The 17,160-nt window shown below is 42.6% G+C and overlaps 1 protein-coding gene across 5 annotated transcripts in view; it reads left to right on the top strand.

Annotated features, from left to right (window-relative positions):
- The first annotated feature begins 1,308 nt into the window (after nucleotides 1-1,308).
- ALCAM (activated leukocyte cell adhesion molecule) overlaps nucleotides 1,309-17,160 on the top strand; it is a 125,160-nt gene continuing 109,308 nt past the window's right edge. For 3 of the 5 annotated variants that reach the window (XR_014156072.1, XM_081859720.1, XM_081859721.1), the window contains exon 1: nucleotides 1,309-1,516. Coding sequence is in view for 4 of the 5 variants with exons in the window: in XM_081859720.1 (XP_081715846.1) it covers nucleotides 1,396-1,516 (121 nt within the window). In the remaining variant the exon portion in view is untranslated. The remainder of the gene's footprint in view (nucleotides 1,517-17,160) is intronic. The other 2 variants (XM_081859722.1, XM_081859723.1) reach the window with 1 other exon arrangement.

Raw genomic sequence — 17,160 nt, forward strand, 5'->3', positions numbered from 1 at the left:
AAGACTCTGTTCGCTGCAGAGACAGGCTGCTGAAGCACTTTTGGTATGAAGCTCCTGAACAGAAACCGTGTTAAGTCTGCTGTAGCTAAAGCATCCAAAAGCTCTTTGGCCCTTTAGTGCCCTGCCCTTATGTATGGAGAGGAGTCCCACTGGATTCACTGGGATTTACCAGCAGGAAAGCGTGAACAGGATTTCAGGTAGATGCGTCTCGGATTTTTAATTCATGGTGGCTCGAGTTTTCTGCTGGCTCCTACTTTTCCCGATGAACGTTGTACATACATTCTGCATCGCCCAGCTTCCTGCTTCTGACAAAGGACGGTCTAAGAGCAGGCCAGCTCAGACCACGGGGAGGACAATCTAGAGAAGCAATTCGCGTGCCAGCCATTTCATCTTCGAAATGGTCAAGCTTCCTTCACCCACCGCGTCTCCATGAATTTCTCCGCTCGATCTGGGAGTTTTATAATGCTGCAATCCTACGCGCCCTCCCCTCGGAGCAAGCTCCGTTGAACACAGTGGGACTTGCTTCTCCGCAAACGCGCCTATGGGATCCCACAGCACGTGAGGATCTCCAGCTCGGAATCCCAACCGCGCTGTTCCCTATCGATGCACTTCCAGCCTCCTGCAACCGGCTCGCTCCCTAAGTTGCCACGCCCCAGCCCTACCCCCGGGTCCCAAGCGGCGATTTAAAACTATGTTGCACGAGGACGCCCCCCAAACCCCACGGACGCTTCAGCAGCAACGTTTCCTTCCGCTCAGCAAGGGCTCTAAGCAGCCTCTCTCTGCCCCCACGCCTCGAGCGCGCCCTGCGGGGCCAAGGCTTCTCCCCCCGCCCTGCAGTCGCCGCGGCCTCTGGCTCCCTCCTCCCACAGCCGAGCACCTCGCACTCGGGAGAGCCGAGCGGACCCGAGGGCTCTCGGCAGACGGCGCGGGCGGGGCCACGCGAGCGAGGGGAAGGGGCGTGCCTTCCCTGGGCTGGCCCCGCCTCCGCTCGCCGCTCTCGGTCCTGGAGCGCCGCTAGGCTGCCAGAGGGAAAGAGCCACCTGCTCGTGTGCAGTCGGGGCCGGCGAGCCGCTCGCTGCCTCTCGCTCTCTCCTCGTCACTCGCAGGGACCGCCGGAGCTTGCCGCTCGCTCGCTCCCTCGCCCGCCGCGCCTCCAACTTCTGCCTAGAAAGTTCCCGGCGGGAGTTTCGCTTTGTAGGAGGACCGGGTGGAGGGGAGTAAAAAGAGAAAAAAGAGAGAAGTCGTCGTCGTCGTGCTCCGTGCTGTCTGAGGGAAAGCGAAAGAGCAGAGCCGCTCAGAGAGCGCGCGCGAGGAGGAGCCTCGCCTTGGTCCCCTCGCCTGAGGAGTGGCAGCGCCCGAAGTCGCCGTTCGCCTGGCGCTTGGCGGGGAGGCGGGATGGAGACCCCCTCTGCCGCCGCCGCCGCCGCCTGCTGCTGCCCCCGACGCCCGCTGCAGCCGCCTTCGCGGCTTCTCCTGCTGCTCAGCCTGCTGCTCTCTGCCCTTTGCCTGCGGCCAGGTGAGTGCGGGGCTCCGGCGAGGCGCAGGGGGGGCGGGGGGGGAGCTGCTCCGGAACTTTCCGGTGGGGGCGGGCAGGGGCGAGCCCTGCGGAGGAGGCTGCAGGTGGTGGGTCTGCCTGGCTCCGGGTCGCGCGCCCCGTCGGACTCGCCGCTTCCTTCTGCCGTCTGGGAGAGAGAGGCTCCTTACCTCGCGATCCCCTTTCTCGTGGCAGGCTCGCGCCTGGCGAGGGAGATTTCCAGCGTTTGGTGGTGGCAGCGGCGGCAGTACGTAGTTGTGATCTGGCGAGGATCGATCGCATTGCTGATTAAACAGGCTTGTCCCCCAAACCCTCAGCTCTGTGCCTATTGAACTCGGTGGGACTTCGCCCCTTTACTCAGAAAGACTGGCTGCTGCGCAGACCCTTTGGATTGTACTGGCAGTGGGTGCTTTTTGAGGGATGCTTTAATTCTTCCATATAGTGCTCAGGTGTTTGTTTGTTTTTATGGTGTGTTCATTTCCCACCCACTTACCCACCCTCTAGCATTGCAAGGCTCCGATCCTGTTACATGTCTTGGAGGAGCCTCACTGAAAACGGGGGAGGGGTAATCTGGTTTAGGATCGGGCTGCATGACACTTCCACTGCGATTCGTAGTCCTTTTGGAACATACCCCATTTTCAGCTCAAATTAGTACGTAGAAACCAGTATTAAATATTTTCGCCCTGCATACTTTTCTTATTTCCCTCACCCTACCTCCGAATATATGCTGGTTAAGTTTTCAGCATTTTCTCCATTACAGTTTGTGGACTATCCCCCCCCCCCATTTCCCTCCGGCTGCTTTCGTTTTATTGTGAAAGCAAACAAAATCTGCTTTCTGTGGTTGCCAGCACCCGTTTAGCTCCCAGAGGAATCCTCCAAGATCTGTCGGAAACAGAAAAGCCTCTAGCTGGGTGGGTTTCACTCGTCTCCCTTTCAAAGTTGCCTTTCTGGCTCTGCTGCTGGAGAGGGAGCAGAAAGAGGTGACCTCACCTGCGTTTGTTAGGAAACCTATGACAAGCAGATCTCTTGTGTGTGTTGATTTGCTGTGTGTGTGTGTGAGAGAGAGAGAGAGAGAGAGAGGGAGACAGAGAGAGAGAAGGGGCTATGGGGAGGGAGGTAAGATTCTTAAATAGCAACCAAGATAATTCAATCCGACGCTAGTTGCCAGCTAAAGGCAGATCTGTGAGGCGTGTCACTTTGGATTGTGCATTTTCAATCACTAATACTTTAAGCATCAATATAATAAGCCCCTTAGAGAGACTTGCCATTGTATCTGTGTCTCCAAATGTGGATACATAGGAATAGCAGAAAGGCTTTTCAGCCTTTCTGGGAATAGTTCCACCTCACAGTTTGGGTTAGACTTTGTTCATATGTATGAATGAGTGAGAGAGAGATTTGTTCTAATTCTCATCCAGAGTCAGTCAGCTTGAGCATTGCATTGGTGGTAGGATAGACACCTCTGATTGAATTCGACTGATCAAACATGCTGAGCCAGAAAAGCTCCCTTGCAATACCTATGGCTGTTATTCAGGGCTGGCAATTTTGGAGCATGCAGCTCATTTGTTTGTTTTGCGAGTCTTTTAACTCCCACCCCCTGCAAAGGGTTGAAGCTCTCTTATGTCAAAGTCCTCCTGACAGTACCTCCTAGAGCTGTAATTTGCCCACTGAATTTTTGAAAACAACTCTATGAATATTAGTTCTTCTAACATTATGAGTAGTTTTGCGTGCAAGTGAATGTGGATTCCCATCTACATTCCTTTTCTTCTGGAGCAGAATAGGTCAGTTTGAAATCTCTGGAGTAAGCCAGCTGTAAGTGAATGTTCAATTTTGCTCAACCTTTTTGGGATTTCAGCAAACAGAAAAGTACTGAAGTGTCTTCAAAACAACCTGGGCAGTTCTGTTTCTGATTTTCTATCTGTCTCATTGTGCATGCACTGAAATCAAGGGAAGCAAACTGTGAACTGTGTTCTTCCTTCACTGTAGAGAATGTCTCATTATTCTTGTAGAAAGAGCGTCAGCCTGTGGTGACATTTTGTATTGCTCTAAGAGAGAGGCTTTGTGTGCCTGCCTTTAGAGTCAAGACAGAAGGGTTGCAGTGTTTTTCAGTTACCAGACTGTACATTTTGAGAACTCCCCTATTAACCATATAAAGGCCACTTTATAACTTGTGAAAGCAGAAATGAACTTTGCAGCAGGCACACATTTTTCTGGGCACGTATGCCTAGCAATACTCTGATTTGAATAAGTTCTAATTTCAGTGAATGCCACTAAGTAGCCTGGTAACAACAACATTGCATTTTTTCCTGTTACATTATGCCATTAACTGCAGTATTTAATTATCATGACTTTAAGTAGCAGTCCTATTGTATTTAGAAGGAAACTAATTACAGTGTGTCATGAAAGCATCTAGGTAAGCTCAAGAACAATGCATGGATCAAGGCTGCAATTTTATGTATGGTTACTTAGGAGTAAGCCCCATTGAAGATGGTAAGTTTTCTTTTCGGGAAATTATATACAGGATGCATAGTAAGTTTTGCTCCATAGAGCAGCAGAAGGTATTCCATTGTGAAATAATTCTTCTGACTTACTTACACTGACTCTTTCAAAATTCTGCCACTGACGTGCAGCCCAATCTTATGCATGTTTACTCAAAAGTAAATTCCTTTGAGTTTGGTGGCGTCTGTTCCCAGGTAAGTGTGCATAGAATTGCAGCCTTTGGAATATACCTGCTCTTCTTGAGTAGTTCCATTGAAAACCATTCCCATTTAATAGCAAAGTGTTTCTATGGTAAGTCACTGAGACTGCAAGCCTAAACGCCATTCTAGGGAACCTCATTGAACCCAGTGGCTCACCTCTGACAATGGGGTGTGCTGTGAGGATGCAGTCTTGTGCATGCTTACTTGAAAGCAAGGCCTATTGAATCCATCCTGTTTCTTACTCAGGCTGAGAGACGTCACATAGTAAGTATATAGGCAGCAGAATATATAGTACAGTACTTCATTGCATGGTGAAAGAGGGAGACGTGCAAATATTAAGACTTTTCCGCTTATACTCAGATTTTCATGGAACATTGGGAGATAATACTACCACCACATGGTTATTTATTATTATTTATTTTATTATACCAGTTCTATTCAATTTATACCAGTTCTTTGCAACAGAGATGTTCAAAGTGACTAACAGTGTAACACGCAACATCACAGGTAAAAATAACAATAACCCTCATCAGTTAATATAGTCAAATGAATAACAGCACATCACTCGACTAAAAACTAGCATAAAATAATAACTCGATACTAATAACTCCTCCCCATACCTTCCCCAAATTTGCTCCAGAGGGTTGTGGAAAGCCCCAGAGCTGGGGTTGCTGGGGGAAAAAGGTGGGAGAGGACATTCCATTGTGCCACGATGTCCTTGCGCCAACTGGCACTACTTCGTTAGATACTGCAATTAGGTTGCAACCTTACTCTCACTTACCTGGGAGTATACCCCATTGAATTCACTATGGCCTACTTTTGCGTAGCAGAAACAGCAATAGAGTTACAGTGCATGCTAATAAAGCAAAGTCACCAAATTTCTCCAGGGCACAAGTAAAGAGGAAGATAATCTAAGCTTTGGGATCAAAAAGTTCCCCACATTTGGAGCACTGCTGCCAAAAGGGTTCTCGTCTATGTTGCTGCCAAATATACTCCAGTAGACTGTGGCATGCATATTAGCTATTCTTATGTAAGCATTATAGACATAGTATTAAATAAATAAATATTTCTGTACTGCACCTATTACAAAGCAATGCATAAGTGTAAATGTGCATTTTAAAACAATTTAAATAATCACAAATATTGGGCAGAAGGGTGGTGGAAAGGCCAAGCAAACAGTTTTTTGTACTAAATGACTTGACAGCCCATGCCTTCCAAATAACTGGGAGAGAGAGTTTTCCAAAGGGTGAACGCCACCACGGAGGAAGTCAGCTTTTGAACTGCCACCAGATGACACATAGCAGTGGCGTAGCGTGGGTTGTCAGCACCCGGGTAATTTGCGCCCCCTAACCCGTGGATTTGCACCCCATAACCCTAACCCCCAGATGGTGCGGCCGGCCCCCCCTGCACCCCCCACGCTACGCCACTGACACATAGCAAGTTATAGTATTATCCCCAAGGCCTTTTCTGGTGATATTAATGATCTCCTCAGCCTATATTGGGGGCAAATGCACCTTCAGGTAACCTGGTTCTGAGTTATTCCAGGCTCTAGATATTAATAACAAGACCCTGAATAGTTCAGTAGCTAATAATTTGTTCACTCAGTTATTCCAGTCTTTAGTTCAGATGTAACAACAAGCTGAGGGTTGTGTTTTGCTTCTTCCCAGAATGAGCGCGGAGGAGAAAGTGGCCTCTATCACAGTGGTGAACTGTGGTGTGTGAACGATGTCAGTCTTACCTTTTCTTTGAAAACCAGTAAATTTAGGACTGGCTAGAGATGTTCAGTGTCTCAGATTTGAGGTGTGAGGATAGAGAGAAATCTTGTGTACAGAAGTATGGATACAGCCTGTGCAAAGTCTTGACTGCGTCCATAATGTAACAAGATCCAACTGGAGGCCAAGGATACTGGTAAAGTGATTGTTTCATTTGAGGCATACTTAAAAACATTCTGCATGAATCTTAAAATGACATCATGCATTTTGGGGGGTGGGAGAATGGTAAGTGCATTTGTATTGGTGGCATATGAACCAGGAAAGATAACATAACATGTTAGTTTATTGAGCATGGTCTAATCTCCACTCATCTGCATTCTGGTGGGTGTTAATCTGGTACTCTAAAGGATGGTTCTTTGGTGAATGTCTGCTTGGTTTGAGATTAAATGGCTTTTCTTAGCACATGTATAAATTTCCAGAATAGCAAGTCTATATCTGTTTGCTCAACCGCTATTTGCTTTGCAGATAAGAAATATGTCTTTCCTTTGCTTTTTTTTTTTTTTTTTGAAAAGGTGATAGATAAACTGTTGAAGAGAAAGTGAGTGTAAAGTTTTCGGCTGTGTTACAGAGGTTATCACATGTCTGGAATGGTTTTATAATGTTTGGTTAAAAGCATTTGAAGTTTTCTCAGTGGATTTGGTAAGGAAATATTAAGGTGCACATGAGAAAGTGAACAAAGGGCATTTGTTTGTTTTATTCCCACTTTACAGATTAAATGAATAATGCAATTAAGATTAATCTTAATTGTAGCTAAACCACAGCTCTATTACATTTTCTCATCCTGCTCTTTTTTTAAATCACATTCAGTTGTGGTGTTCTCCTCCCACCCCCACCCCCACCAGTTCTTAAGAAGGTATTTAAGTGAAGAGAGTGAGACTTCAGTGCCGAGCACTCTCGCATCTGTAGAAATCTGTAGAAATCCAGGAGACATCTAAAGATTTGCGCTACAATTTTCAATATAGATAGTAATGTCAGAAATTAAACATAAAACCATACAGTTGTAATGGATGCTTGTGATAGGTTTTCAGACATTTTGAAGGAGACATTCATTTGGACATAGAATATAATTTTACTAAGTATTTTCCCCAAGTACTAACATACTTAAATTGTAGTGGATCACACTTCTGCATAGTGGTGTGTTGTTGGAGACATGATTTTGAATCATAGAATTGTCATCTGGTCCAACCTCCTGAAATGCAGGAATCTTTTTGCCCAATGTGGGGCTGAGACCCATAATCCTGGGATTAGGTTTGAGCAACACATTGGGCAAAAAGATTTTTGCATTGCAGGGGGTTAGATTAGATTTTAATTATTTTCCATGACATTTCAAAATATGTTCTGTAGTATATACATATACAACATAGCATAGATCACTGAAACAGATTTAGGCAGGAATTTTCGACATGCCCAGGTATCTTGTTTCTTGAAACACATGTTGCTTTCCAGCAATTGACATGATTAAAAATTCTGTAGGGTTCCTCCTGGGAGATAACTTTTAGCAGTTCCCACCCCCCTGTAGCTGCAGCGCCACCTTCTGTGTGTACCTAAAGGTTGAGGGATCTAGGAGTTGCAAGAGCAGGAGGATTTTGCAAAAGCTGCCTAGCCTCCCCACCCACCCACCTACATACCACCAGGATTACTCCATAGGTCAAAAACCTTTCTGTTTGTGCAAGCAGGTCTTTTTTCCACCCATGGAGTTTCACATGCTGCTTTCCATGCCAGGGAGTGTTCAGTGCTCACATGCGCAGTGGTGAATTCCCATGCTAATCTCATGAGCTTTTCTTCTCATATTAAAGAATGGGGAAGTAGTGTGTATTCTTGCCACAGACCCCTTATTCACACAGAATGTGCTGTGTCATGGTAGATGTGACTTGGGATTGAACTTCACGTACTATTTAAACCACTGCGACTGGAAACTCGGTAATAAATATTTTGTTGGGCAATGCTGCCATATTTCACCTGTAACTCCAGTGTAAAGGTAAAGGGACCCCCTGTCCAGTCGCAGACAACTCTGGGGTTGCGGCACTCATCTCGCTTTACTGGCCAAGGGAGCCGGTGTACAGCTTCCGGGTCATGTGGCCAGCATGACTAAGCCGCTTCTGGCAAACCAGAGCAGCACACAGAAACACCGTTTACCTTCCCGCCGGAGCAGTACCTATTTATCTACTTGCACTTTGATGTGCTTCCGAACTGCTAGGTTGGCAGGAGCAGGGACCAAGCAACGGGAGCTCACCCCGTTGCGGGGATTCGAACCGCTGACCTTCTGATCGGCAAGCCCTAGGCTCTGTGGTTTAACCCACAGCGACACCTGCGTCCCAATAACACTAGTGTAACTGTGGTTTTTTGAGGTTAAACTTGCGTAGCTCTCAAAAATCCAGTCCTGATCGCAACTTTACTTGGGCATACATACACCATGTTCATGTTCTTAGGCTCAAAGTTGAAATGGATCCTAAACACAGTGCTAGAAGCTAGTCTGATTGACTTCCCTGGAGCATGACTCCTTTTAACATGATCAGCACTACTATGTAAAATGTGCCACATAGTTTCAGATACTAACAATTGAGAAATGCCTCATGTCCCATTCTTCTTATTCTCCCATACACGTACTGCTCTGCATATGGAATTCCCTTATCAATAATCATCTGTACCTCACATAACATCTTCCTTGTCTGTCCAGAACTGTGTGGCCATTACTGATTGTGCAGGATAGACTTTGGTGTTTTGTAAAAAGGGCTAGGTACATATAAACAGAAACTTGGTACAGTATTGCAAAACATGATGTCAGACTGGCATATTGAATGTTTGCTTAGACGGATGCCAGATAACATTTTGAAACATTGTGGTTTTTGTCAAAAACCTTTCTTGTATGCTTAAGAAGAAAGGCCTTTTGAATCTGCCCACTTTCTAATTAAATTATGTAAGTAAATATTAAGGATCGTTTTGAATCTAAAATCTTGATATGCACAAAGTACAATATATGTAGATATTTATATTTTTTAAGGAGTTGAGTCTTTGCACATAATCAGCACAAATGCATTATTTCATTAGCTTTTATTTCCTTGCCAGTTAACAAAAATGAACATTTCAGAAGTCTTATATTTTATGTTATTGATAGCCCACATGTAATAGAAGTGTAATCACACTAGTATTAATGATGAATTATGTATAATTGTATATACATTTATTAAATGCAGTAACCTGAAACGCTTCAATAGAAATTGCTGGATTTAATGTGCATAAACAGAAGTATGCTACTGTTATATTAGATATGTGAAGGCCCGGAGGCTCGAAATCTCATCTATGTTTCAGAAAGAGGTTTACTAATTATATTTCAGGAACCATGTGATGGGACTTGCCCTGTGGGAAATGAGGTATTTTTTTTAGGAACGAAAGTTAAAATTCTAAGGCTATTATTTGCTCTCCATTACCTATGCATATATTAAATTTAAAGTCTGTGGGACTTACACAAGGTGACTAATGACAGAAGTGCCTCCTAAGGGTATTAAAAGTATGCCAACCTAGGAACATTTTTTAAAAAATATATCTTTAGAAATGCAGGTTCTATGAAGAAAGATTTCAAACTGATACTTGAGTTTCATATTAACAATTGATAAGTACTAGGGGAGTGTGTGCCTTTGTGCCCCTCCCTTTATAAAAAAATGCTTTTAAGACATATGGTCTCATTATTGCTAGGACAGTATAAAGTAATAGGTAGCAAACCAGTACCACCTGACAAACTAGACTACCTGTTTCTATTTCATCAAATGCAACTTCTTAAACCACACCCTCAAGAGGAGCACTAATTCCAGAAACAGTAACAGGGTCTGAAATTGGCAATGACTGTCCAAGAAAGAGATATTGTGTTCTAGTATACATCACCTAGTATACATCAGCTTTGAAAAGGCAAACTGCACATTCGGGTTCATTAAGAAAGATAATGAAAATAAAATTGCCAATATCACAATGCCTTCATACAAACCTATGGTGCAAACAATCTTGAAATATTGCAAATAGTTCTGCTTGGTGCACCTCAAAAAAGAATATTGTAGAGCTGGTAAAGGTAGAAAAGAGCAGCCAAAATGATCAAGGGGCTGGAGCAGCTCCCTTATGAGAAAAGGTTACAATGTTTGGGGTTTTTTAATTGTTCGTTATAAAGAGGGCTTTATGCTACTTCCGGTATCAGAGACAGTGTGGGGTTTGGACTGTAGTGTCATTTATATGCCACATAGCTTTGCCTATGTTTTCCAGCTGCTCATCTCAAAGATGCCAAAAACCTCTTGAGAAGGTGTTTGGAGGAAGTTTTGGGATGCACGAGGACAAGCAAGTTGAAACTTAATCCAGATGAGGCAGCGGTACAAGGAAATTGTCCTGTCTAGATTGCCCTCCTCCTGAAACACCAAGTTCACAGCTTGGGCACTATGTAGAAGGGCAAGCGATGCTTTAGAGGCCTTGCTAATAGGTTCACTTGTCCATATGAGAGACAGACATTTTCAGCAGGGGTCCGACAGATATGAAATTCCCTTTGGAGTGATTTGACAGAAAAGACCTTTAAATGGGTTGTAGAAAAACATTTGTACTGGGTAGCTTTTATTGATGGCCTTCTGGTGCCGCTGCTCTGAAATTGTTTTAAAGGTGTTTTTAGGTATATGTCTGGTCTTTGCTTTGTTTTTATGCTGCTGTTTTAAAATTGCTTTTGGGTTGCTTTTGCTGATGTTGTTTTATGACAATTTAAGTTCTTTTCACTAGGGATGCATAAGCATCCCTGCATTTGCCCTAGAAGGGGCTCAATCTTTCTTGCATGCTCATAAAGCATGTAGGCTCTCAAAGTGTCAGTGTTTGCATCAGTTTCCAGCAGGGCAAAGGCCTTCCAAAATTCAGAGAGCCTTGTCCCTAGTAGAAATTAGCATGAATAGGGTAATTTTGACACTGAAGATTGTGAGTAATGCAGCCCCAGTTCCTTCCTCAGTAACAGTTCTGCTCCATCACAGAGCTGGAACACCCATAAATGTTTCAGTGCCCCACTGATTTAATTTCTAGGCTCTGAGACAGGAGAGTCTCAGGACTGGGCCCTGTCTAACTTGTGCTTAGCATGAAAAGTTAAGCACAAATACATACTTTTGGAGGCACCCCTATTCACTTCCTCACTAGCATCCCTTTTATTAGCTGAGCAGAAACTCTGTTGGCTCTGCTTTAGTGCTCTATCAGGATGTCACATTAAAACAATTTGTTACAATGGGTATAATCCAGTGCATAATTTTGGATTCTTAAAGCCCATTGACATCAAGGTAGGTTAAGGTTGGTCATTTGGTGTTGGTAAATACTCCATCAATTAACCAAATACTTCTCAAGTACATCAAGCACTGATATAATAGATCTGCAATTTTTTAAAACTTAATTAACATCTGCTAATTTTTTAAAACTTAGTTCTTGCTATGAATCAGCTGTAGTGAATTATTATTGGTTGTTAACAGTGTTGAATACAGATGCATGTAAATGATAATCAAGATACAGAACCTTTGTTTTTCCAGTTAATTGACTACAAAAGAATAAACTCTGTAACTGCATGACAGAATGGCCACATAAATTTCTTAGCTTTTTATAATCAGATGCTTAAAGTTTGAAGCATGTGGTGAGATATTTTTGTTTAACTTGCAAAGTTTTCAAGAAAAACTGCCAGACAAGATACTATTCATCATTCGGCTACAACCTCTCTCTTGTCCACGTAAGTGAGTAATGATCTGGTTTACATCTAGGATTTAATTTTCTTTTATAATTATGCACTGGAGGAAGTACTACTAGATATAATTGCTACAATCCTATTATTTGATATGTCACAGACCACAAATTAATTTTATCTTTAGTTGCCTATTCTTTTATTTTCCCTGATCAGCTACAAAACAGACAAGTGCTATGGTTTTAAGAAGATAAACCCGTTTTTACCCAGTAATAAAATTGCATAGGTATATCTTTTCTAAAAATTAAAGAATATTGCTTGTGCACATACAAAGCTACAGTTTACATTCCATATTTTCCTGTGTGATCCTTGAGACTAATTTTCCTTCAATAGATTTTATCTTCTAAATACTACTTGAATGATATTTTTTAGCTGCCAGACTATATAAGGATAGTTTTTTTAAGGTCTCTAATACATTCCGATGCAATTTCATAACCTCATCACAAGTCTGAGTTTGAGAACTAGAACAATTATATATAGAGTGCGGTCCAGTCTACATGGGCATAGCAGGTGCACTGGAGAATTCCCATGAACTCTGTAAGCCCCATTTTCCATTCACTGCCAAGGTATGTGCAAGCAGATGGTTGAGGGGAATGAGATCTCTGCATGAATCTCCCATACCACTCTGAACCCTCCATGTCCCCTCAGTAGATAATTGCTGTGCTGTGCAGCAATAGTAGTGTGCAGTAAGCAAAGGGAAATGTCTGGATGGCAGGTGTGCAGATATTCCATTGGGCCGCTGGCCCAAACATACATGCCCAGAAGCAGGCAATGGTGCCAGTGAAGGAAAATGGACCTCTTATTAACGTGTGGAAAATTTCCATATATGGGTTTTATGCCCATGTTGGATGGAATTTTGCAGTACTGTTCTCTGGTTAATGTGAATGTTGGCTTGTAGGACCGAGGCCAAATCGAATTATAATTGTGTATAGTGTATTTGTTGTAGTTCTGTTATGAAAATGTCCACCTTGCAAGTAAAGTACTTAGTTCTGCTCTGTTAATATGTTAGAGCTGGTTTAGCGGTTGTACATAGAAACTCATTTAAGAGCTTTGTAACAGTGATGCCTCATATTAATCCTGATAGACATAGAACTTGCCCACAACAAAGGGACTATCAGGACAGGATAGTTGGACAACAGATATCTTAAGTGGCTAATGGAAACCATATATAGATGCACAGTGTTATGCTGCTGTTGACTCCATAGATCTACTAAACATAAATCATCTATGCTTGTGTCTCAAAGTTTTCGACAACCTTCAAATGCAAGGTATTCAAACACTGTATTAAAATAATAATGATATAAAATTCCCTTGGTTGTTGGAATCTTGCTGCATAATTGTTCCTTTAGGTTTTTAATATATTTGTGACTTTGAACAAACTGTCTCATGTTTGCTATATAATATTCACTTTTTGTTTTTCTTCCCCCAAAACGGAATTTAATAACTTCTTTTCCCTAAGAGTATAAGTAAGCCTTTTGTGTGAAGGAAACGATAGCATAATGATGTGTGTTTAAAACTCCTGTGGGAATTTGCTCCAGTACTATAAACTAAAGAATACTGTGTATCTCAGCACTGACAAGCTTTACCCTTTCTTGTAGCTGGAGTTATAACTTTATTATCCAGGTTTACATGGTATTTTTTATATACAAGGTCTAAACTAATGGAGACCACTCAGTGACCTAAGGGCACCACTTTTGCCCTTAGGAGCCTGTCTGGAGTTTGAAATCTACCCCAGAGGCCCTTCTTGCTGGTCTACCACTAAGAGTTGTTGGGTTAGTGGGGACCTTTTAAGCAGCGGTCCATCAACTGTGAAATTCCCTCATCTGGGAATAGGTACAGTGCCCTCACTCGTTTCTTTCAAGCTGAAGGGGGGGCGGGAACCATTTTTGATTCAGCTTTCCTTTTTATTGAAGACCTTTCTGGCTTGAATTTATCTTATATTGCCTGTATTACAATGCTGTGTTTTACATTATTATTTATTTTTATTGCTCATTATAAGGTGCCTTGTGTGGGTCTCTAAAAGGCATAGGTCAATTAAATAAATAGTGGTCAAAGATTCATAGGAAGCTGCTAAACTGAAGCAAACGTCTTGGTTCATCTGCTTGGTTGCTTATACTCGCTAGAGTTTCAGGCAAGTCTTCGCCAATCGTCGTGCTTGGAGTTGTGCCCCCGGTGCAGGGAGACAGGTGCATAGAAGTAAAACAAGTAAATAACTTTTTTGGCTATAGAACATTGGGGTTTGGTGTTGCATGGAGTAAGAATCGGCCCACCTGAGCAGTCCAACTGCTGGCTCGATCTTTCACAAAGCCTTCTTTTAGGCTGAATAGTTGCCATTGAGCAGTTCCTACCATGATTGATTGTTAGTTTATTAGGTCCTGCAAATACCTGGCTGTGTGGCATTCAGTCAGATCCCCTCTTGACATGTATTTTAAGTGAGATGAACTGACAGCTACTGGCCCTGCTTCGAGGAAGGCAACATTCTTACAGATTTAGGCCAGTTTGAACTGTGAGTACTCCTTCCTGTTCCCCTCAGCCAGTAACCAATTGCTACTCTCAGCTGTGTAGCTGTGTAGGTTTGCCAGATGGAAGTGGCAGGAACAGTGAAGCCACTGCAGCCGAAGCATCCTTTTATAACATGGGCAACATGGACCAAGGAAGCATATTCTTCTGTTTGGTCCACACCCAGAACCCTCCTCATTCCAAGAGTCAGACATAAGTGCTGATTGGTTTCTGGGGCTGGCAGAGGCCTGAGTTTGTGTCAGTGAAAATGAGCTGGTTCCCCACTGCCTGCTGGTCTGCTGCAGAGGAGCAGCAAACCTACATGTGCCAGGGATTGAATTTGGGACCTTCATGTTCAATCATGTGCTGTAGCATTGAGCCAGGAACCTATTCCATGTTAATTCTGATGCACTTGTGGTAGCTTGCCAGAAAAGATATGTGGCTAGGCTGCATTGTGGGCTAGTGAACTTTCTTTTAGGACTGGCAGCCTTTTGGAAATATGTAATGCTCTCTTTAATGCATATGGAAGGGAATAGAAATAGGTGTCCCCAATGTGTAGCAATACATCCTTGTCAGCCTGAGGTATTCAAAGCCATGGGTTACAGATAACTGTATCTGATGGCTTAGTGTCAATAAGGAAACCAGGAACGGTTCCAGCATTATGAAATGAGTCCACTCTTTGGTTACCTGTAAACTCTTTGGATTACATTTTTCTGCCCTATAGCAAAATATTGCATTTCTCAGTTTGGCTTTTTACACAGTAGGAAGCTTGATGGAAATATTGTATACATTTTTGCTCATAGTTGTTGTTTGTAGTATCCGAATAGGTAACTTTGACAGCACAATCCTAAATATACATCTTACTGAGTTACATTGTACGCTTTCTCCCACGTGTGTTTAGGAGATCATATTTATCAACTGAAAGTTAGCAACTTGTGGTTATGCTACTTACTTTAGTATGTTTTAAATTGAACATAAGTTAAGAACAGCCACCCTGATAGATCAGTTCAAAACTAATAACTGATTCACATGCACATCACTTAACACTGAAAATATCACTTAACATTGAAACTAGGGATGGAAGGATGTGCCAGTTTCTTCATTTTCTCATTTTTCCAGTCTTAAATTCAGTGTGCTCTCCACATTTCTACAGTGGTTTGTGGAATTCAAAGAAATCCTCATGAAAATTCACCAGCATTCATTTTGTTTCATAATGTGTGAATTAAGTAGATTGGGCTTTAAATGCTAGATGAACTGAACTGAATTTCTTTTCCACTGCCTTAATTGCGCTTTCATTCGTTGCTTCAGTGGATGAACTGCTTCCATTGAAAAGTACCATGGTTGAAATGACATGCTTGTGATGTCTGTTCCGATAGTTGTTCCACACAATGCTTTCATCAGCAGGTGGTGCTGCAGTCATCCTTCAGAATTTGCCTCTTAGTCTAGAAGATCCACAATTGTGGAAGAGGATGCAGCTAGTTGTTTCTTCTCCTTCTAGGGTTGTTGAGCTCCCCCCCCCCAAAAAAAGCAAAAAAGCAAAAATGAAAAAGCAAAAATGGCACTGCTGACATTGGTTGCCATACGTCTGGATTTTCCCATACATTTTGCCATTTTCTTCCCATACATTTTGCCATTTTCTCTACTATTTTAGACTGCAGTATTCCGGTTATGTCCAGGAAATTCTGGACGTATGACAACCCTATCTCCCGCCCTTCTCCTCCCATTTATCATTAACTTGCTAGTGTAAATACGAAAAGGTAATGTTTCTGTCTCTTCTCCCACCTTTTCCTCTTTTCAACCAATTTTCAGTTCCTGCTTTTGCACCCTTTTTGTAGGGTGACGTACAGCCAACCCACAGCAGTTCCTTTTTATGTGCCTTATGACCGGCACCAGACCGACAAGGGAAAGAAGGGAAGTTGATGTTTGTGTAGGAAGGAGCGTTGGCTGTTGGCTCTGCTGATGAGGTCATACATACATTCTCAGAGTCATGCTGGGCCACACTTTGGGGGAGTACTTTCCATTATGCTGTTGGTACATACGAACCAAGTGTTGTTAAGCCTCTTGTCCATTTGAGGTTTCATTCTTTCATATATGGCACAGAGATTTTATCTCTGCGATTACACGTACTCTAAAATTAGAAGTGTCGGTTTCTGATCCATTTCTGTCCTGGCTTAGTGCATTTGCTTGAGTGCTCACGGTGTGAGCGATTTAGCTCAGTGGCTGAGCATTTAAAGTTTATTTGCTTTGGACATTTTTTCATGTGTGAGAACATAATATGCAAAAGGAAGATGAATGCATTTTAAACTGCTCAGCTAGGAGTATGCAATTAACAGTTTTTGGCTGAGAACATAACTAAAAGGTAGAAAATGAGTCTGTACAAATTGCTACGATTATCTCATCACAGTTGTTTTATGTTTAATTAAAATACAAAGAAGTCCCTTAACACAGATTTGTGGTTTGGTGGCTGTTTTTAATGAGACTTTTGTGAAAGACATGTCTTTACAGATACTTATCTTTATTAGTTTTGCGATCAGCATATATTTAATTAAATGCGTGCCTATTGGAGCTTGTGATTTGTTTATTTGTTTTTGGTTTCAGTTCGTAATCTGATTCAATTATATTGTCATTCGTATGTCATTGTACCACTCCCCACCCCCCAGCCCAAGAGATGTTGCAATGCTTCAGTATTATTGAAAGCATCTGCTAGAACATTGTGATTATACCTGGACTGAGCATAGTGTTTAAGATGCCTGCTCTCCCCAGTGCAAAGGAAGATCATGGTAATATCAGATAAAGAGAAGCTCTTCCTCATGCAGTGCAACCTATCCTGCTCTTGTGTGTATGATATCTAATATTGGACATACTTGAGGTATGTCTATGCAGCCTCAACTCAAAGTGCCAGAAAGAAACACAGGACCTATTAAA

This window comes from Podarcis erhardii (assembly GCF_964252035.2).
Source record: "Podarcis erhardii genome assembly, chromosome: 4".
Taxonomy (NCBI): domain Eukaryota; kingdom Metazoa; phylum Chordata; class Lepidosauria; order Squamata; family Lacertidae; genus Podarcis; species Podarcis erhardii.